Source organism: Medicago sativa, chromosome 5 (assembly GCF_051527215.1).
Source record: "Medicago sativa cultivar Bolivia chromosome 5, Bolivia_mono, whole genome shotgun sequence".
NCBI lineage: Eukaryota > Viridiplantae > Streptophyta > Magnoliopsida > Fabales > Fabaceae > Medicago > Medicago sativa.
This window is the reverse complement of record NC_140753.1, coordinates 5,265,987-5,289,352: the sequence shown is the minus strand read 5'-3', so window position 1 is coordinate 5,289,352 and position 23,366 is coordinate 5,265,987. Positions and strand designations below refer to the sequence as shown.

Sequence of the window (23,366 nt, the reverse complement as noted above, 5' to 3'; positions counted from 1 at the left end):
TGAGTAATATATATTTTTTCATCTTTATTCCCGTGTTTTCCGCTAAGTTGGAGTTGAAACTTTAACTAATCTTCTTAGTTCTTATATAAAAGCAACATGTACGTCTTCGCTTGAGTTTCGTGATGGTAGCCTTTGCTTGATATAGCAATGCTCAATCCGAAATTCTAGGAAATTTAGAATTCTAAACAATAAATATTTGAGTTGAATTTTGTTAATTTTTATATTTTTTTTGTTTGGATATAGAAATAAAATTATTCATTTTTAAATAATTAGAGATCAAATTTTAATTTTTGAAAATGTATAAAGGCCAATTTACATAATTCAAAAAATACAGGGACTGATTTGCAAAATTCAAAAAATAAACCGGGACTAATACATAAATTATAATTTGAAATTCCCTCTAATTTTACATTACCTCACAAGAAAATCTCTCATCCATACGCAAAGTGGCGAAGCTAGCACAACTTTTATAAGGGGGCAAATATAAAGAAGAAATCAAATATATTTTAAAAGATAATTTTTTTACACATTAAAAACTAATAAATTAAACTTAATCAATAAGTAAAATAAATTTGCATCCTTAAAAAAAAGTAAAATAAATTTGCAATAATGTTTACTTATATTTAATGAAAAACAGCAACCAAGAAAATAAAAGCTAACAATAGTTATTTCTAGATGTTGAGCTCTATGAAGTTTTAAGAAGTCATATTTATCAATAACTAACACTATATTAATTAGATCATCAATATTTTTTTTTAATATTATCTCTTTTTGAACCAACAAAATTGTTTGGAGTAACCAAATAATATATTGATGGAGTAGATAAATATAAAACTAAACTACTTATTCAATTTTTTTTTCTTTCTCTTTTGAGGTAGCCACTGGAACCCCATTTTTTTTTAAGGAAAATTGCTACCCCATTGTTATGAAGCCCGACATACACACTCTTAAAATTTCAAGTGAAATTCGCCCGTGCATGCACACTTTTAAAATTGCAAGTGAAAATTGATGTACAATCCACTCATACATTATAGTTGTTCAAAGTTCAACGAGACTCCTTGCAACACCCAATAAAAAAAAAGAGCACCATAATTATACACGAGACATGTTAGCAACACATATTTTAATATACACTTTTCAACAAACATTCTTTGATTGGTTAAAATTCACATGAGACCCACCAAATTTACATGGGATCCACATAATTTATATAGTAAGTAGAAAAAATCATCCCAAAACATTATATAGCAAACAATTCATCATGCTAGTTCAAATTCTCTTCATTTCTTCAAAAGAAACTCTTATAATAATACTAACTTTTCAACGTTATGAAGTGTTATACTATACTACTTTTGAAAAATCTAGAAAGTGTTGAAAAGCCTAACTTTCCTCCCCAAGGCAAGACAATTTTACCCAAAACAGAGACAAAAGGAAAGTAGAATGTTCCCCGGTAGAATAACGCGATTTTGATCTCAACCACCCACTGCATCTCATTTTCGAGAAACAATGAAATAAATTATACTGTGTTTGTTTGCTGACCATTGAATAAAACCATTCTTAACTTTCCCTCCAAGAAACAGTCCAAAACCATTAAATTCCACCGTTGTTTATAATTTTCCTCATTCCTCAACATTCTTATATATATACGCTTGCAATTTAGCAACACATCTTCACATAAAAAAAAAAAACAAATCAAATTTTCCCATCATACACTTCACATAATTTACCTTTACTCTCAAAACTCAAATTAGCACAAGCAAATCAAAATGCACAAAAGCATATCAGGTTCATCATTGGGACCAGATGGTTTGGACCTAACTCAATCCTTCTTCAAGTCCATCCAACATGCCTCACCTCCTTCTCCAACCAAACGCCACAACAAGATCTCAGTGATCGGTGCAGGCAACGTAGGAATGGCTATAGCTCAAACCATCCTAACACAAGACCTAGTCGACGAGCTTGTCCTTGTCGACGCTATTCCTGATAAGCTACGAGGTGAGATGCTGGATCTACAGCATGCCGCCGCCTTCCTTCCCCGCACTAAGATCCAGGCCTCCACTGATTATTCAGTGACGATGGGGTCTGACCTCTGCATCGTCACTGCTGGGGCTCGCCAGATTAATGGCGAGTCCAGATTGAATTTGCTACAAAGGAATGTTGCTTTGTTTAAAAAAATTATACCACTTTTGGTTCGTTACTCTCCTCATTGTGTTCTTCTAATTGTTTCCAATCCTGTTGATGTGCTCACTTACATTGCTTGGAAACTCTCTGGTTTCCCCTCCAACCGAGTCATTGGTTCGGGCACTAATTTGGATTCCTCTCGCTTCCGTTTCCTTATTGCTGATCATCTTGATGTTAATGCTCAAGATGTGCAGGTACAACTTTTTTCCTTATTGCTTGAAAAAAAAATATCGTCGATCATTCCCAATTGCACTTGTGCGCATGTTTGGTATCACAGTGAATAGTTTTTTCAAAATCACAGCCGTGATTTTAGCAAACTCACTATAATACCAAACATGCACTGCAATAGCAATTGCAAAAAGCAATTTAGAACTAACACTGATCATGATCGAACACAAATAGTAAACTCAATATTTTATCGGTTCAATTTGATATTGTAGGCATACATAGTGGGGGAACACGGTGACAGTTCAGTGGCACTATGGTCAAGCATTAGTGTTGGAGGTGTTCCAGTGCTAAGCTTTTTGGAGAAACAACAAATAGCTTACGAGAAAGAAATGCTAGAGAACATACACAAGGAGGTTATAAACGGCGCATATGAAGTGATCAGTTTAAAAGGGTACACTTCTTGGGCCATAGGGTACTCCGTTGCAAACTTGGCTCGAACAATTATGAGGAACCAAAGGAAGATTCACCCTGTTTCAGTTCTTGCAAAGGGATTTTATGGCATTGATGGTGGAGAAGTGTTTATTAGTTTGCCTGCACAGCTTGGTAGAGGAGGTGTATTGGGTGTGACTAATATTCATATGACTGAAGAGGAGATGAAGAGGCTTAGGGACTCTGCTATCACTATTCTTGAGTTGCAGAATCAGTTGGGTATTTGATTTTTTTTTTCTAGAAGACCTAATATATGTACCATTTTGTTGTTATTGTATTTAAGTTTTTTTTTTTTACTCAAGTTGATGCATTAAAACTGAGCAAGATAAAAGTATGTTGAGAAATAAATATGGTCTATTTGACTAATAAGTGAAGGACTCATTTTTGTTAAGTGTTGCTGTAGACTTGTATTCCAAGAAATTTTTTGAGTCCTGATAGGTATACCACCATAGGTGGCAATACCACTCCTACACCCACATAAAAAAATGACATGTGGCAATGTGGGTCCCACTAAAAAACAAACATAACTTTTTTGACTCCAACTCTCTCTCTTCCATCTCTGAGTGTTTCCTCTTCTCTCTCAACATTTGAGACCTCATCACTATCACCGCCGTGTCTGACCCATCGCCGCCAACACCGGTCCTCTTTCGTCGTTCTCTCTGTGCATCTCGTCGTGTCTTACTCGCTATCATCGTTCACAGTCCTTAACCCATTTCTCCTTTCTCGACCCACTACATTCGATCCACCATTGCACCGCCGTCGCCGCTCTCCGCCGTCGATCCACCACTACATTTCTCCTCTCTCCGCCTCAGCACCGCGAACTTAAAATTTTCATCTGATAGTGTCTCCTCTCATTGCAGAAAGGGCTTTCTCCAACGTTCAGGTAAATTTCTCCCAATTCCTCATTTTTCTTTCACTCTCGATTCCATAACTCACCCAATTCTTTGCGTCCGTAGACGACGGATGACAAAATCACCACCGTAACAAAACGATTGGAAACTTCTGATCCCATTTTAGACCGCCTTAAATCCCTCAAAATTGTATGTTTTCTTTTTCTATTTTCATTCTCTTTGTATTGGCTTGTTCTATATCTATGAAGCTGTGAATTTGATGATTTTGTTGATTGTTGTGACTGTAGACGCCGCCGGTATTGACTAATCCTCCGACGGAGGGTAGTTTGACCGATATTTTAGTGAGGAGGCCTTCGACGTCGCAGGCTTCAGGTGATTGTTGATTATGGCTTAATGATTCAGATGAATAGTAGATTAGAATGTAGGGATTATTGTTGCAGTTAATTAGTTGTTAATTTTTAGGTACATTTTCGCCAAGTTATCCGAAAATAACATAATATACAATCATTTTTACATAAGTTATAAGTTGTTTTCGTAATTAATCCTGGAAGGCTTATGAAAATAAGCTAAAAATAACTTATGGTCAGTTCATAAGATGTTTCTATAAGCTCGTCTGAAAACTCTCACAAGTGACTATGTCAGTAGATAAACCCAAACAAGTCAATACACATAGACCCCTGATCAGCTTATCAGTTATCACTTCTTAGAATTGAAGGCTTATTTAGTTATCGTATTAGTGTTAGAATTTATTTATGAACTAATTATACCATTGAAGATTGAATTAGAGGAAATTCATTCTTGAAGATATTTTAAGAAGCTTATGGGAGTAAGCTGAAAACAGGTTATGTGCAATATGATGGTTCTTTTATTTAGAGTCAAGCACAAGATTCTTTTTTTGGTTCCCTAAAAATAGATTCTTGACTATAAACATGACCAATTCCATTCAATCTGCATTATTCCCTAAAAAGTTTTCAAATTTCCCCAAAACATTTTCTCATCCCTCTTTTTATTGCTGACAGTTTTGGTCAAATCATTTAGTGCTTGCAAAGTTTTTCTGCAATGGCTTTAAGTTTTGAACCCATTTCACAAATTTCATCATCAAAATCAGCATGGCATGTAAAAGCTAAAGTCATTAGGTTATGGACTGTCACAGACTTTCATAGGCAAATTGTACCTTTCATTAAGTTGTTTATCCAAATAGGGTCTTCGTCATATGTCATAATTTATAGAAATGTTATGAGTTGTTATTGTTAAGTACTGACTACTGGTCTGTTATTCATTGGAATAACATGCAGCCTGTGTCATTGAGAATAAGATGATAGTGTTTGGTGGTGAATCTGGAAATGGATTGCTAGATGAGATGCAGGTGAGTGAGGGAACATTTCTGGTTTTGGAATTGGAAAATTTATGATAGAGAGTTTGTTGTTTCTATATGAGCATTAATATTGACTAATTATTTGGTTGTTGGTGGTTAACCACATCAACATACTATTCATTTTATTGGCAGGTTCTAAATTTTGACAAATTTTCATGGACCGCTGTGTCATCTAAGCTATACTTGTCACCAAGTAGTCTGCCGTTACAGATTCCAGTTTGCAAGGGTCATAGTTTGGTATATAAATATATGTTTTTGTCAATAATTGTTAGCATTCAGACATGTTTAATTAATTTTTCCAAGTGACCTTAATAATGACATGATGCTCTCATCATAGACATGGAATAACATGTCTGTTTAGATGAGAAGTTCATGTAATCCACCCTTAGTAAATTGAGGCTGCTACAAATAGGGGTGTTCAAAATATCCAGTTAACTGAACCAAACTACTAACTGAACTGTATCTGAACCATATTTGAACTGAACCACTTAATAAAGATTTGAACTGAACCATTTTTTAAATACCAATTTAAGTTCAGTTTAAAACCAGTTTTGAACCGGTTTAAGTTTATGAACCGTTTTTCTAAATCTGATAAAAAAAACTATGTTATTCAAAAACATAAATAAAATAGAAAATATCACAAAAACAACTCTGAAGCCCAAATTCAGAAAATGGAACCCTAGCCCCAAATCGATGATGAAGAACCCTAGCCCCAAATCGATCCCAAATCACAAATTCACCAAATCAATTCACTTAACCTAACCCAAATTCGGACGAACCCTAGCCCCAATTCGTATAATCCATTTTCGTACTCTTCTCCGTCGTCTTCGTACTCTCGTCATCGTCACAGGTATGCTCATTCTACTGTGGTTTTGTTCTTTTTTGTATAGAATTTTCGATTTCTAGTTGTTATGCTTATGCTTATAGCTTTTCGATTTCTGGGTCTCTTTGAAATGTTAATTTTCGATTTCTGGGTCTCAAATCCGCAAAGATAACACTGGTGTTGATCTTGAACCTTTGTTGTATTCAGTTTGTGATATGTTGTCTTTTAATTTTCTGATAATTTTGGTTGAGTTTTATTTTTGTTTCGTTCTGTTATTCTGAGCTATGATGAAGAAAACTGTGCTGGAGCTCGTCGATGACGGCGCAATCCTCTAAGAAGTTCTGAGCTCTAATTTTCAACTTTTTTTTATTATAAATTATTTCATGGATAATTGATTTGATTCTTTATTAACTGATTCATGATTTTGCTTAATGATATTTTAGTTATTTGAATGATTAATTAAGAGGGAATAAGAGAAGCGAAGTGACGATAAAATTTATGAATCTGACAGGTTCTGATCGTTTTCAGCAAAATTGCAACAACATCAATATGGATGGTCATGATAGCATTATGGGCTCCGACACAGAAGCACACAGTGGTTCTACACCTCAACCTCTAGTTTCAAACAATGCAAACATGGGTCCGCCTAAGCGTAAAAACCGGTCAAACCGGTCAGCAATGTGGGATCATTTTACACCAATGCCAAGAGTGGAAGGAGTAAAGGCAGCAAACTGCAACTATTGTAAGACAAGAATCCAGTATAGTGGTGGAACAAGTGCAATGAGGGCTCATTTGACAAGATGTAATCTATATCCACCCAATATGATGATGCATGAATCAGATTCAAGCTCATTGGGAAATAGGGAAGTAGTTGTTAATTCATCCCCTGCAGTTCCGAAGTTTGATCAAGAAGTCAGCCGAATTGATTTGGTGAACATGTTTGTAGCCTTGGAACTTCCATTTCAAAAGGTAGAGCATCCATATTTTCGTAAGTTTGTTTATGGCTTACAACCAAAATTCATGTTACCATCTCGCACTACATTGGCACGTGAGATTTTGAAGAATTGGGACATGGAGAAAGCAAAGTTGAAGAGCTTTTTGTCACAACATTGTCGCCGGGTTTGTCTCACCACTGACACGTGGACATCAACACAAAACTTTAATTACATGTGTCTCACAGCCCATTTCATTGATAACAATTGGAAATTGCAGAAGAAGGTTTTGAATTTTATGCAAGTCACAGAATACACAGGAGAAATTATGGCAAAAACGGTTAAGGAGTGCTTGAATGGTTGGGAACTTGGTCGTGTGCTTAGTGTGACAGTGGATAATGCTTCCTCAAATGACGTTGGAATTCGACATCTCAAAAGATGGCTTCTATCTCAAAATGGTCTAGTTTCAAATGGAGAGCACCTTCACACACGGTGCTGCGCCCACATTCTAAACCTTATTGTGAAGGACGGGCTGACAATAGTTAATGAATCTATTTTGAGAATCCGATCAGCTGTGAGGTATGTCAGACGTACTCCTTCAAGATTTCAGAGATTCAAGAAATGTATTGATCGTGAAACCATTACATTTAAAGGTTATGTTGGGCTAGATTGTGAGACGCGGTGGAATGCAACTTACACAATGGCGAATTCTGCTTTCAAACATATGAAGACCTTTATAGAGCTTGAATTCACAGATCAACAATATGTTAATGAAATGAGGAAAGACAAAGGCGTGCCTACACTGAAAGATTGGGAAGAAATTGGGTCAATTCTTCCATTCCTAAAGATATTTCATGACGCTACAGTGCGTGTTTCAGGATCTTCTTACTTGACCAGCAACTTGTATATGCTTGAGGTTTTTAGTGTTGGACAAAAGATTGCGAAAATGTGTTGTTCTGAAGATGCAAGTTTAAAGTCAATGGCTTTAAAGATGAGGGCAAAATACAATAAATATTGGGGAGATCCTAACTCTCTTAACATGTTTTTGTTGATTGCAATGGTATTAGACCCTCGTCGTAAACTGAAGCTTGTGGACTGGATGGCCAGAAGGATCTATAGTAGTGCTGAGGCAGAATCTTTGACAAAAAAAATAGAGTCGTTTTTGAAGTCTATTTACGAGGAATACTCAGGTGGGGGAGTGTCTCGTCTAGGTAATTATGGAAATGTAGCAGGTGTTCTTAATGAAGCTGAAGATCCATATGAATTGTGTGATTTCTATGAATCGGACGAGTGCAACACATCAGCGACTGAATTACAAAAATATCTTATAAATGAAAATGTAGAAGAGGATCGTCCGGACTTTGATTTGCTAGAATGGTGGAAGATTAACTCAAGCCGTCTGCCAATACTTGCAAGCATTGCAAGAGATGTGTTGGCCATCCCTATATCCACTGTAGCCTCTGAATCTACTTTTAGTACCGGGGGAAGGGTCCTTGACCCATACCGTAGTTCTTTAACACCAAGAACTGTGGAAGCACTGATTTGTACTCAAGATTGGCTTGATGCACCATTTACATGTTTTCTTTCTAGTGAAGATCTTGATGTTATTGAGAAAATTGAGGAAGGTAAGATACTTTTCTATCCTTTCTTACTACTTACTAGTTGTTTAATTGGTTGGAACATACTGAAATGTTTTGTTTTGCAGATCTACTTTCTACACAAGATGCTCCTAGTTGTTCGGCCTCGACCTCGATTACACTTGACGATGCTTGAAGGTAAGTAGGTATTTTCTGCAACCAACCATTTAGTACACCAATATTTTCTGTGTTTTGCAATGACAGTGTTGCATTGTTGTAACAGTATTTTCTTCAAGTATTAACAATTTTGTGTGTGAATTCAAACGGTATTAGTGTAGTGTCCGGTGATCGTATCTCAGTTATTGTTTTATAGTAATTGTTTTATAGTTTTTGTGTGTGAACACAGTCACATTTATTTGGTTTTGTTTTTACTGAACAATTCAGGAACAGTACCCATTGTTTTATACGAGTTTCCTTTCAATTTTATTTTTGTTTGTTTCATTCTTACAATTCAATTTTATTTTTGTTTGTTTCATTCTTACAATGCAGCTCATGCCATATGATTTATGCTCTTTAACATCAAATACTTATCATGTGCTCATGAGAACGAACTACTTTTATCACAAAGATTGATTGGGGAATGCATCTTGTCAATTTTTTAATATGAATGATTTCAGAGTGACAATTAATATAGTGTTATGTTTTTGGCATTTAGGATGACAAATCATCAAATCAAGATAAGGTGGAGAAGGAGAAGTGCCAACCTAACTTAGCAGTTTCTTCATGTGACTCGGTTAGCAGGGGAGGTGTGATCAAACTCATCGACAACATATATGAAAAACTCATTTATCTTGCTTTTTGGATAAGACTATTTGTTGACAACATATATGTCTTTGATGACTATTTGTTGATTTTAGCATTTTCTAAAAATTTGGCCAGAATGGAGGTTATGTAATTTTCCTTGTTAATTTTCCGAGCTTTATAGAATCGAAGCATATGACCTTGCATTGGAAAGCCAACAAGCATAGCTACGACTTCGGCATTTTGAAAAATTGATTCAAACGAAGAAGCTTTTGACACTATTAACAACAATCATTCTTCAATAATATCTACCATTCATACCCTCGTGTATTGAGCTGAATTCCTAGAATTTGGCAAAATATTCAAAATTCATTTGGATGTTAAAAATTATCTTGTAAGAAAATAATCTAACATATGATTTATCAAACAATAACTAGAACCATTTAGTTGAAAATTGAAAATTGAAACATAATTTGTGAACCATTTACGTATAATCTGTTTTTGAACAAATAAGTCACAATCACTTTTTTAAACAAATAAATTATAATAACTAAAAACCAATATTTTTACTAATGTCACTAAATAATGGGTTTTTTAAAAAAACAATGACTAAAATCCAGTTTGAAAACCAATTCAAAAAAAATCTGGTTCAAAACCGGTTAAAAATAAGTAAACCGGTTTAAAACTAAAATCCAGTTTGAAAACCAGTTCAAAAAAATCTGGTTCAAAACCGGTTAAAAATATGTAAACCGGTTTAAAACTATAAACCGGTTCGAAACCGGTTCAAAATAAATAAACCGGTTCAAAACTGTAAACCGGTTCTGAACCGGTTCTGAACCGAACTGTAACTGGTTTGAAAAATTAACCAGTTTTTTTTAAAGTGGTTTTAAAAACTGAATTGTATCCATTAATGTGGTTCAGTTCCAATGCAGTTTAGAACCATGAACACCCCTAGCTACAAATGAGATGCTTACAAATGCAACCAATCGAATTTCATTCACAACTGACAATAAGTTTAACAAGGACTATAAACTCCGCTCACTAATTGCTTTTCGAATAATACATTGAGTTGTAAATGAGATAGATAATTAATTATAATGCAAATGGGCGTGGTTCTTGGATTGGCACTTGCTTTCATTCTTGGAATAGGATTGCATTTTGGATATTCATCCTTCTCCATGGTATGTAACTTCATCCATATTATAATCTGCATTGATCTTTTATTTAGCCTTCTTAAAAATAACGTATTTTGTTCAGATGCCCAGATTAAAGGATTTTTTTTTAAACATAACTTAATTCAAGTGTATTTTATACTTCTTAAACATTAAATGACATCACTTGATTCATGTAGATGGTTGGACGTAATAAAAAACATTGACTGTTGTTTTGTGTCGCTGCTGCTATATACAAGTTATTCCTGAAGTTTTGAGAATTTGAATTATGAGTTCAACACTTAATGTATTTGCTTCTGTTAGCTTGATTGTACTGTTTAAAATAAGAAAATAGTGACCAGGTCTTTGTACATTTTCCTAGGAAAACTAGGTAAAAGGTTTTGATTCTTGAATGACATGCAGAATTGGCATTTTGCATTGTCTTAATTATGACATTGAATATAACCCCTGACCAATTTTTGAATGGACTTAAGTTGAAGTTCATTGCAGGATAATATTGCTAAATATATCTTTCTTGTATTGTTTAACCAATAATCCTAACTTGATGAATGATAGTTTAGTTTTTCGTTTATTCTTTTTTACTGGGAATCGGTTTTTCTGTATTTGTTCATATCTAATGTCAGCAAGCTTTAGTAATATTTCAATCTAAATATTATGTAGTTGTAATGTCTCTACCAATGTATCCTTATGTTAGTCCTAAGCAAACTTCTTTTCGATGTTTCGGAAAGAAGGGTTTGTGAATTGATGTTGATAGGTTTGGATCAACTTTGTGGTTGTGCAGAAGGGAGAGCAGAGTTGTTAAATCATGGAGCAGGATTGGCTATTGTGTCAAAGAAAATTTTGAGGGTTTCTCATGTTGCAAGTGATAGAGCTGTTAGAATTATGAGTTCTATTTGTAGGTATTCTGCAAATTCTAGAGTTTTACATGAAATGTTGCGTGTTGGAGGAGTTTCAAAGTTGTGTTTGGTGCTTCAAGTTGATAGTAATTTCAAGACAAAAGAGAGGGCTAAGGAGATACTCAAACATGTAAATGATATGGCTAACTAATTTAGTTTTAGTTTTATTGTTTGAAACACTTATTCCACCATGTATTTTCTATTGTTTGATGTACTACATTTTATCACTTTTGATATTTCAGTGATAACTCGTCTTAAAATAATATTATTTTCACATGAAAATTATGTATAACCAAATATTTGAAGTGTGTAACCACAATTTTACAAAGGTGTAACCATGTTTTTTTTTCTTTCATGTGTTTAAAACTAGTCGTCTCTAAGTTTGCATGCCTCACAATAGGAAACTAATGAAAGGCATTCTAAAATTATGGTTATATTGTTCGTTTATTTGGTTATCTGTAACTTACATGTGCAAAAAAAAAAAATCAATTCAAGCCAATTGTCAGTGAGACATTCTAATTTATGAAAAAATAGTGGTCACGCATATGTAAAAATGTGGTCATACAGACCATATATTTTGCTAGTTTATATTTCCTAGATGTAAATAATCTCGTTTTAGGCGAATCGAACGCATGATCTCATTTGATCACTTGAGATCATGCGTTCGATTCGCCTAAAACGAGATTATTTACATCTGGGAAATATAAACTAGCCAAATATATGACATGTATGACCACATTTTTACAAATACGTGACCACTATTTTTTCATAAATTAGAACTTGTCCGTCTTTAGGCGTGATAAACTCGCCGATTGTAAAACAAGTTATTTATGGTTGGAAATGCTTTTAGTGCAGTGATCAAATGAGATTATGTGTTCGATTCGCCTAAAACGAAATTATTTACATATGGGAAATATAAACTAGCCAAATATATGGGTTGTATGACCGCATTTTTACAAATACGTGACCACTATTTTTTCATAAATTAGAACTTGTCCGTCTTTAGGCGTGATAAACTCGCCGATTGTAAAACAGGTTATTTATGGTTGGAAATGCTTTTAGTGCAGTGATCAAATGAGATTATGCGTTCGATTCGCCTGAAACGAAATTATTTACATCTGGGAAATATAAACTAGCCAAATATATGGGCTGTATGACCACATTTTTACAAATACGTGACCACAATTTTTTCATAAATTAGAACTTGTTCGTCTTTAGGCGTGATAAACTCGCCGATTGTAAAACAGGTTATTTATGGTTGGAAATGCTTTTAGTGTAGTGATCAAATTAGATTATGTGTTTGATTCGCCTAAAACAAGATTATTTATACCTAGTAAATATAAACTAGTCAAATATATGGTATGTGTGACCACATTGTTTAATATGCGTGACCACTATTTTTTCAGAAATTAGAACTTGCCCGTCTTTAGGTGTGATAAACTCGCAGATTGTAAAATAAGTTATTTATTGTTGGAATTGCTTTTAGTGTAGTGATCAAATTAGATTATGTGTTTGATTCGCATAAAACAAGATTATTTATACATGGGAAATATAAACTAGCCAAATATATGGTCTGTATAACCACATTTTTACATATGCGTGACCACTATTTTTTTTATAAATTAGAATGTCTCACTGACAATTGGCTTGAATTGTTTTTTTTTTTTGCACATGTAAGTTACAGATAACCAAATAAACGAACAATATAACCATAATTTTAGAATGTCTTTCATTAGTTTTCTATTGTGAGGCATGCAAACTTAGAGAAGACTAGTTTTAAACACATGAAAGAAAAAAAAACATGGTTACGACTTTGTAAAATTGTGGTTACACACTTCAAATATTTGGTTATACATAATTTTCCTGTGAAAACAATATTATTTTAAGGCGAGTTATCACTGAAATATCAAAAGTGATAAAATGTAGTGAAAACAATATCATTTTAAGGCATTTTAAGGCGATATATGTATTCGAGTTTAAAGTATTTACTCATATCATTTACATGGTGGAATAAGTGCTTCAAACAATAAAACTAAATAAGTTAGCCATATCATATACATGGCCGAATTAGTACATCACATAATAAAATAAAATTCAAAAAATTGAACGTAGTTGCTTGAAGTTGATTCTTCTGATAAATGGGAAATGGATGCCTGTGAATGCATAAACAATGAATTAAGGTATATGAATTAAGTTGATTCTTCATTTTCGATTTCATCATCAGTTGAACCTTCATCTTCCAAATTTGTGTCATTAGTTGGGTCCTCGTCTACTTCTTCAAAATCCATATCATTATCTAGTAAGTTGTCAATTACGTCATCTTCCCAGTATATGGTGTTTAATACACTTGAATTGCTTGTTGAGCCAATAAAGATATCACATAAAACATTGTATGAGAAAATAAAAGGCATGTATTATCAAGTTAATTCTAGCAGAACCACACAAAAGACAACACCAAAATAGAGTCAACAGAAACTAAAAACCACAAATTCCTAGCAAGTAAGTAAACTAAAAATATGTATAGATAATAAAGTTAACTGATTTCTAGATTTTGTTTATTGCTTGTCATATTTAACTAGCCTGGCCCTGACTTCACTTGTTTGACCACTAAATATTTCGATAGATAGATCCATTTATGCAGAGTAATTCAATCAGTTATGTTTTTTTTTTTTTTATTTCAAACCCATTTGGAACCCCAGGACTATTTGTTTAAGATGACCAAGCCTCTTAGCACTCAGACATACCAACCATATGTTGGTAAGATCTGAAGTTATTCCTTATTTTTTTTCATATGAAAATACATTCTAATGAGCAAATAAATAAAGTGGGTAACTAAATTTTCATTTAAAGCATTAAAAGCAGCAATGTGTTCCTTTTACCTATAGAAGGCTGACACGGTTAAGCGCTCACATAGTTTGATGCTTTGCCTGGTTGGAATCACACCCATATTGTAACCGTCATAAAAATAAAAGAATGAATGAAACAGATACATGCAAGTAGCTCACAACAGGGCCAATAAATTAACTAGATCCCAACCCCTCGAGAAGAGAGAGTTGGTGCTGCAAAACACGCAACAAATACAAACCTTGGCGCTAAGGCAAAACAGGGCTAAATGTACAAGCTAGCCTTTACTAATCATCAATAACAACTTCCATTGTACAAGCTGTTAATATCAATCTATTAAATTACCAAAACCAGTTCGGGCTAAATGTTGAAAGTTTCCACAACCATTGCTAATTATTCCAATGGCAGTCCTTCACCTATAAGTAAACCTTTTATTTTAACTCACAAAACAATTGTTCATCCATCACTCTTACTCTCAACCAACTTAAGATCATTCGATAACCTTTGGTGAAACAACTCAAAACAATTTCAAGACCTAAACTATTAGAAATTATTGTATTTCTCTCAATATCTCTTATTAGTTTTTATGTCCATGTGATCATTGGTTACTATATTCTAATTATTCCACCGTAGAAATTTAACTATCAATCTATTCAATGATCAATTTAATTTAAGGCAATCCTCCACCAAAGAAACCTCAAGAAATAATTGATTATAAAAATTATAATGCTAATGTCCTTCACAAATAAGTAGCAAGACATATAACAATTAGAAAAGTAGTACCTTGATTCATCTCATTCAATGATTCCTTCCAAAATGCCAGGTCTTTCATGATAAGGTTATGTTTGAACAATCCACCTGCAACTCTTATATGTGAATACTAAAAGATATCTACCTAATTTAAAATTCTCTCCTAATATCTCCTATGGTTTCAAAAAAATTCTAGTCTATTAACCTGTAACATACAAACAAAACAGTTCCAAATAGATTGTTCAAGTTAGTATATACTCTACCATGAACAACTTATTGGGGCTCAGAACCTTTCACAGTTTTTTTTTTTTGACATTTTGAAAGATGTTGACACTCCTAAAAGGTCCAATAGGTCATGGTTGTGATATTGTTCACGTTCATAATCGTAATTGTCATAATCACAATTACCATTCTATCAAAAGTACCTCGGCTCAAACTTTGGAGTTGTGACATAAACATTAACATCTCCAACACACCTATATCTTCAAATTACATCACAGTAAAAACTAATACCATGAAAGGGAAAGATACAAGAAACTTACATGAATCGAAATGAAGCAACTAACTTTGTCAAAAAGCAAATTTTCAATTAACCCACTAACCAAACTCTAATTTTCAACAAATTCAGTCATCAAAAACCAAAATTTCAACAAACCCATTTCATTAAAAACCAAAATTTCAATAAAGAGCAGCCAGTTAACAAATAGAAAATAGAAAATTTCCTATATTGGGGAATAAAGCTGAGAAAGAGAGGAAATGTCGAACCTGAGATGTCAAACCGTGAAACAAAGCTGAGAAAGAGAGGAAACCGTGAAATGGCAGAGAAGGGAACGATGATGTCAGAGATGAGAAGGAGTTAGCGATGGAGACAACAGAGGCTTCAATGGAGTAGATCGAGAGAGTGAGATGGAAGTTGGGATGAAGAGTCAATGAGGGAGAAAGAGAGAGAGGAGATCTCGTGGGAGGGAGTGATGATACATAAACAGGGTGAGAAAGAGAAAGTTGTGTGAAATTTCAAAAATACCCATGCCACGTAAGGGGTGTATGGAAGAGTGGTATGGAGAAGGGTGTTCATCAATCTTTTTTCAAATTTTTTAGAGAAAAGTAGATGTTGTAATTAGAAGGTGGAAGATGTAACATTTGTCAAGTAGGTGACTGTCATTAAATGTACTAGGGTGTATTCCCTTTGTAAATTTATTTCATTTCTCCTTGAATAATGTTTGCAATACAAATTAGGAATATAATTTTTTTAAAAAAATAAATAAAAGAATAGTTATTTGTAATGGGACTTGCCTCGAATATATGTTCGAGCTAGCTAAGCTATGAACAACCATATTCCATTGTCTTCGGACAAAGCCTACCTTAAAGTTAACATGACATGTCTAAATTAAAGTGGTTATCTCTTATCTATATCAACCTCAAATAGTAAATATTCCAAGATAAACAAAATTATAATCTTCTCTTAAATATCTTTGCATGTTCTCTTTCCCAACAATTTACTACAAGCATAACCACTTTATTCTCTGTTTATTAAAAAAAAACACCTTAATCATTTTCTAATAACCAAGATTCATAATATTGTTAACTCTATTAAATTTCTATAAAGGGTTGTATAAGACATGCACAATCATGTGTTCGACAACAAGAAGTACAGAGGAAAGCAACCAAACAAGAGCTAGACGCATGAAGTCTAAATTTAACCCTGATGATAATCGAATAGAGCACTGCTATTTGTAGCGAGAGAATTGATAGCAAAGGATTCACGAATCACTAATTCGCCAATTAAATCTTGGTGTTTTCGGAATAAACGACAGGTATAGAGTGAAATTTGTTAAGGCTTCGATCAATTTGCTTGCTCGTGATGTTTTTGCGATTAGTCAATTCGCTATACTTAGCATTAACCTAATAGAATATGCAATTGCTCGCATTGCCATTTTGTGTTGATAATCTACATGGAATGTTATATAAAAAACACTGCATGGAATGGGTAAGATTGTAATAAAAGGCCCAAACAATGAAGAAAAAAAATATGAAATATGGAATCAAATTTAATTTCCTTTTAATTTCATATCTTTTACCTAGAGTTTCTATTTCTCAAATAAAGCCTTTCTAATGTTTGCTATGAGTGATTGTTGAATTATGTGTTTGGTGTCGTAAATTCTGCCTCGGTCTGATGTAGGAAAGGATTAGATCCTAACTCTCGAACCGTTCGGAAGATGAAGTACTATATATGTGGGATCGTTCAAACTGCAAGGGTCAGAAGAGTATTAGTTAGGTTGATTAAATTGTGTTTTAACTTTAGTTTATGTTGTAAAATGGTGTTATGTTTTATATTTGTGTGACTTTTCTTCTCTTGTTATATCTACAATTATGTTCAATATTATTGTTAAATTATGAGTTCTGGTGTATTGTTGTTGAATTATGTGTTTTGGATATTGTTGTTGAAAATATGAGTGGTTATTGAATCATGTGCTTCGTACTGTAAAATTTCATTGAGTTAGATCACGAATATATCAGATTCTGACTCTCGATCCTTTTGACCAAAACTACCGATGAAATCTTAAATGAAATTGATGACATATCCAGTTTAAACTACTGAACTAGAGGGATCAAGAGTTAGGACTCGAGAGGGAAGTGAGCATCTTGAGGGACCTAAAGAACAACCTTTCATTATTATTAGATAAAAAATCAACTAATTGATTCATTTCACAATTGAATAAAAATCAACCTTCTATTTCAATAAAAATTATTACATAAGCTTGTAAAGAAAGGAAATGAATGATGAGTAATTAATAATCAATCATATAATAACACAAATTGATAAAAAAAAAAACGAAAAAGACTACTACACTCTAAGCAAATTAAGATAAAGAAACTATAGATAATACTACTACTAATGTTGTGGATAGATACTTAATGAATATCCGGTAAACATTCAAAACTGCTTGGGGATTGCCTTGAGCAAAAATTGAGAAGCTGAGTAAATGCAATTGGAATGTTTACTATTATGCCCATAATGTTTGCTTTTAGAGCAGTACAAATGCAAATTGCAAAGTCAAAGTCAACTAAACCGTCGAGAAAACCGCAACAATGGGCATTTGGAACACCCATAGAAAAGTTGAACATCCCATTTAACACACTGGAGCATCCACCAAGTTTCATTGTGTCACGTGGGCAAGATTTGCGTGAAGGTGTTGGTTTAGGGGGTTTAGGGGTTGGTTTTGGTTTCGGTGGGGTTGGGCATTTACCATTTGACGGGGTTGGGCATGGTTTTGGTTTCGGTGGGGTTGGTTTTGGTTTCGGTGGGGTTGGGCATTTACCGGTTGAGCATGGTTTTGGTTTCGGTGGGGTTGGGCATTTACCTTTTGGTGGGGTTGGGGAATTACCATTTGCAGATACAATAGCAAAGAATAGAATGTTGAGGGCTAGGAAAATAACATAGGAACAATTTTTCGGTGCCATGATATGAAAAGTGATGATGGTAGCTTGTGTACGTTTCTTCAATTAATGAATAAATCTATTAGTGTAAAAGTGGTGGCTCAAGTGAGTTTGTATATGAAAGTAAGAAATCACTGGACTCTATTTATAGTGTTCATGGTGTTGGAGGGTTGATGAGGTGTGTGTTTACGTGCCCATCATTTTAAGTTTAATAATTTGGTTAATATTGATCTAAGGTGGACTCATAACTTTCGCATGTTAAGGCTGAGAATTTTAGCACTATAGCAATACTCGGTGTGTTGGAAGCTTATGCTTTGTGAAGTTAGATGGGACCTTGAGAGAAATCTATGGATCTAAATAGAAAAGTCACACATATCCTGCGAGTTGATTCTTTCTCCTATTTCATAGCAAGATAAATTACAATATCAAACAAAAGACCAAGTTGCACTATAGATCATAATAAACCCAAATTATAAAATTTGAAGCTCTTTTAGCACACCAAAAAGTACATTTATGTTTGCAACTATATATGTGCGATCCATATAACTTGTGAGATCCATGTATTTTTTAATATTTTGAAACTTAGGAGTCCAAAAGTTTACTTTAGCCTTTTATTTATTTATAATTTATCATTTGTTATTTTCTTACGATCAAACTACACAATATTTTTATGAAATCACACATCCTATTTTACTATTGTTTGTTGGTGTTGGTAGTCAAACAACTTCATTTAAGAATTTATATGATTAAACACTGGTCTGACTGATAAAAAATACTATTATCTATTTAGACCCTTCGAAAGAACTTTTTATGCTTTATTGTTAATATCAAGGTAGTCAAAATTGGACTGAACCGGCCGGTTCAACCGTGAACCGGACCTGCATCTGGTCCGTTTGATCCTGAAAACCGCTCACCTATTAAACTGGGGCGTGAACCGGAAAACCGGACAACAACCGGAAAAAACCAGGAGAACCGGTGGTTTGGTCAGTTCTAGATGTTGATCCGGTTTTTTCTTGCATTGTCACACATACATGAAAATAGACATTCTTATATTCAATTTTTTGGCATGTTCACTCAAATTAGAGATGTTTGATGTGAAGAAAAAAGATGAGAAGAGAGATTGGAAAGAAGAAGAAAAAAAGAACTTGAAAAAGAAAAAGAAAAGGAGTCATGTTATTAAGTTTGAACTTTGAGTGAGCGGTTTGCATAAACAAAGTTGGGAGGGTAATGTATTTACTACTCTTAATATTGAGTAATTAAGAAACGTTGGACACTGTTTAAATTTTATTTAGAAAATGTGAAAGTATTCATGCTTATCACTTACTCCCTCCATTCCTTTTCTTTTGATGTTTTAGGTGATTACACAAATATTAAGGAATCATTAAATTATAGGAATAATTGTATGGTTTATACTAAAATACCCTTACTTACTCCTTGATTTTTTTTTCTCAAAATTCTAATATCCTTAATTATTGAAACTCACCACACAAATTGCATTTATTATTTAAACTTCCAATTTTCAAAGTGTGTTTTTCAACAAGGGTAAAATTGGGTAAAAAGTATTAAAAATTCTAAAACATCAAAAGTTTTGGAATAAAGTTTAAGTTCTAAAACATCAAAAGAAAAGGAATGGAGGGAGTACATAATTACCATTTTTTTTGCCGAAAGAACTACTACCGGTGGTAATAAGCATTGATAAATGAGGAATGCTAGCTAGCAACACTCACTTTTCAACACCCTCTCGAGTACTCACTCTTTTCTTAGATATAATCAATGTATGTTCCACTACTTTGTGTCGGTTCAATTTTCAAAGTGAAGACCCACAATGTTTTAAACCAATAAGAGGGTGATTATTAGAGAGAGTTTTACAAAGAGAGTGTTGCTATAGCATAACTCAAAAATAATGAATACTATTGAATACATTCTTTGACCGGCAAAATACATAGCATAATAATAATTGAATTTTTTTTTTGTCAAGAATAATAATCGAATACTAATCAGAAGTATTTTGAAGTTTTAATATTATATTTTAGTTTATTATTATATTTTATTTGGTATAATATATTACAAATTAATAAAAATATATTATTTAATTACTACCAGTTCGACCCCGGTTCAATCCCGATTGAACCTTTAAACTCTGAACCCTTACTCACACCGGTTTGATGTCCGGTCTGGTTTTAATTACCTTGGTTAATATAAATGTGGATTAATTTCCTTCAAAAAAATAAAATAAATGTGGATTGATTTAAAAGATGTAAACGAGCATGCTGATTCAGTTGCCTTATATGTCATTGTCTAACCCATATATCTATGGCAAACTGTGTTTTGTGTTATTGTGATTTGAAACTAGAAACTTATACAAATAATAAATTTGTGCTAAACATAAAAAAAAAAAAAAAAGTTTTTTTCTTCTTCTCGATAGATCAAGATATAGGTTAAGACATCAAGGTGAGTCTAAATAGAGTCTGATACCTCCATCTTATGCCACATACTCATATATATATATATATATATATATATATATATATATATATATATATTATTAAAAAAAAAAGGAAAATATATATACAAGAGGGGTGGGGGGTGGGGTGGGGTGGGTCAAACCAAAACCCCAAAAAATTAAGGAAAAGAAGAAAAAAGAAGAAAAATCAAAGAAAAATGACCCTAAAATAAAACGTGCAGCTCAACCACCCTTGAGTTCACCCTTGGACTGAGTGTTGTGGGAGTTGATTTTGGACAGCTGTTTATTCTGCTTCTTTGTCAAATAAGGTGTAAAAGAGACGTCAACATCTTTACCTCGAATAAGATATTCGCTTACAAGATCAAGTTCCTTCTGAAGTTGCGGACAAATGCTTGCAATCGACGAAGAATGACCAATAGAAGCTTTAACATTGGCTTCTGCACTATCATTTGATACATTTTCTGCCGAATCTGAAGCATCCATATGTGCATTAACGGTTACCAATTCCAAACTCGGGATTTTTCTCTCAGTATTTGTTGTTCTCTCAAATCTCATATGTGACATTTTGTAGCGCTAAATGAAAAGATGTGATAGACTTATCAATGTTCATAGGGGTGGTGGTGCAGCATGTGAAAATGTATGTGTCTCATCTATCACTTGTTGCGCAACTTCCATGTTTCGTTGATCATCTTATATTGCTAGTTGTGCCTCATCAGTACGTGGATGAGCATCATCTGTTACTGTTAATTCAGACTGCACAACTATATGTTCATTGACTGGGGGTGAACATTTCGAGTAAATGGTGTCTTAATTGCTTTCGAAAAACCTATGCATGCAGGGTTATCTTTTGCTTGCCATACTTGAGAGGTTTGTTGTTGAGGCTTCTCTGGTTTCTTGCCTTTATTTCGCCTTTATTTCTCTTGTCAATTCTTTCTTTATTAACCTTTCCACTTTGTTGAGGGTACAACCAACGACAAATAGAAATATTGTGTCCAATATTTTTGCAACGTGAGCCAGGTACGAACTTGACCCTGACATGGTGTGGCAAGTGCCACACCAGCGCAAACCAATTTTTATTTTATTTTTAATTTTACTCATATATTAATACACATATATAAACACTTAATTTTTTATTTTTATTTTTATGTTTATACAGATGTTTATATTTTTACACATATATTAACACGGAGGCATATTTCTTTTGTAATTTATACACTTGTCTATATTTTTTACTCATATATTAATAAGGGGACCTATATTTTTCTTTATTTAATTTATACATGTGTCTATATTTTAACTTATATATTAATACGGGGACCATTTTTTTAATTTATACACATGTCTATATTTTTATGCATATATCAATACAAAGATCTATTTTTTTATTTTATAATTTCTACACAATTATGAATTGGTTCCAAATAGAAAGAGATGTTCTTAGAACAATTAATAATGATATATTTTAGTTTATTTTCAACAAATGGAAAATATATTATTTTCTTTATAATTTTGGTTGCTACAAATATTTTAATATAACTTCTTATTAAATTTAGTATTATTTAATTATTTGACAAAATAAAATTTGCCTCACTGATATTGTGAGGTCAAATCCGCCCCTGATGTGAGCAGAAGTCAGGTAGCCACTCATAAACTACCTCTACCTGAAATTCAAAACATTCCCTCTCCACCATAATCTAATGAAAAATATGACGAGAAAGGTCCATATCCACCAACAAACATGCATAATGGCCAAACGCGGTTTTTTGTAGCGTTATCAATGATCCATCTAATATTCTTAGGTCAACTCCATTATCATTATGCACACTTGATCATGTGTTTGACGTTGGTTTCAAATTAATTGTTCCTAATGTCCAAGCCATTCATAAATCCTCCAATGATGCAAATGAGAATACGTAGTACCCCTTCTGAGAGATAACATCTTCAATTGGCCTATCGTTTTCCATTGTTTTAAAAGTTTTGCAATGATGTCCTTCGTGGTGTAAGGCTTATCTCCTTTGTTTAACACAAGCCGTCCTCGCAGATTGCATTTGCAACACTCTATTCCTTTATCGTATGCAGCATGTGTTATTTTGATACATAGTGAGTCCCCTCGGAAGGCTGGTTGCGGAAGAGGAACCACACGTGCAAACGAGAGTTGCTGATGTTGTGACGGTGTCGTATTGTCAGCCACACGTGGCTAAGGGCATGTGTATGCCATGCCATGCCTGGCCGCGTACGTCTTTCACGTATTAATCCTTTGTATACAATGAATTTCACAAACAAGTTGCATAGAATCGGTGGAAAGTGGAAGTGCTTTTGAATCAGCAAAAGAATTGTAATTGGACCACAAAATGTCAATTGAATGCTTCCGACGATTGGATTTGACTTGAGATAGAAATCAACACCGAACAAAGGCTTAGAGGAAAGCTATTGGATCCAATTGTAAATGTAAGCTACTAGATCCAAAATTGGATAGAGAACGTAATTCAAGTGGATAATTAGTGCTGAATTTTGTGAATTAAAATTATTGAATCTGGGTGGCAAACGACGCTCATGCTATGAACCCTAGCTGAGCCTCTCAGAACTTTGTATTCTTAAAATTATT

General features: G+C 33.6%; 1 protein-coding gene, 1 long non-coding RNA gene and 1 other non-coding gene across 3 annotated transcripts; 2 read left to right on the top strand and 1 right to left on the bottom strand.

Moving 5' to 3' along the window:
* The first annotated feature begins 1,644 nt into the window (after positions 1 to 1,644).
* On the top strand, positions 1,645 to 11,593 carry LOC146919421 (L-lactate dehydrogenase B-like). Its single transcript, XM_085712770.1, has 7 exons — positions 1,645 to 2,375; positions 2,622 to 3,721; positions 3,795 to 3,878; positions 3,977 to 4,061; positions 4,985 to 5,055; positions 5,197 to 5,301; positions 11,151 to 11,593. Exons 1-2 carry the CDS (start codon positions 1,767 to 1,769, stop codon positions 3,063 to 3,065), a joined length of 1,053 nt encoding a protein of 350 aa, XP_085568896.1. The 5' UTR covers positions 1,645 to 1,766; the 3' UTR covers positions 3,066 to 3,721; positions 3,795 to 3,878; positions 3,977 to 4,061; positions 4,985 to 5,055; positions 5,197 to 5,301; positions 11,151 to 11,593.
* On the top strand, positions 6,167 to 6,236 carry LOC146919422 (small nucleolar RNA U61). Its single transcript, XR_015012899.1, has one exon. It is a non-coding gene; the product is annotated as a small nucleolar RNA U61 (small nucleolar RNA).
* Positions 11,594 to 13,205: 1,612 nt separating the features above from the next.
* Positions 13,206 to 15,963, bottom strand: LOC146919420 (uncharacterized). Its single transcript, XR_015011491.1, has 3 exons — positions 15,625 to 15,963; positions 14,893 to 14,967; positions 13,206 to 14,192 (listed from the first exon to the last, which is right to left on the bottom strand). It is a non-coding gene; the product is annotated as an uncharacterized LOC146919420 (long non-coding RNA).
* Positions 15,964 to 23,366: the final 7,403 nt, after the last annotated feature.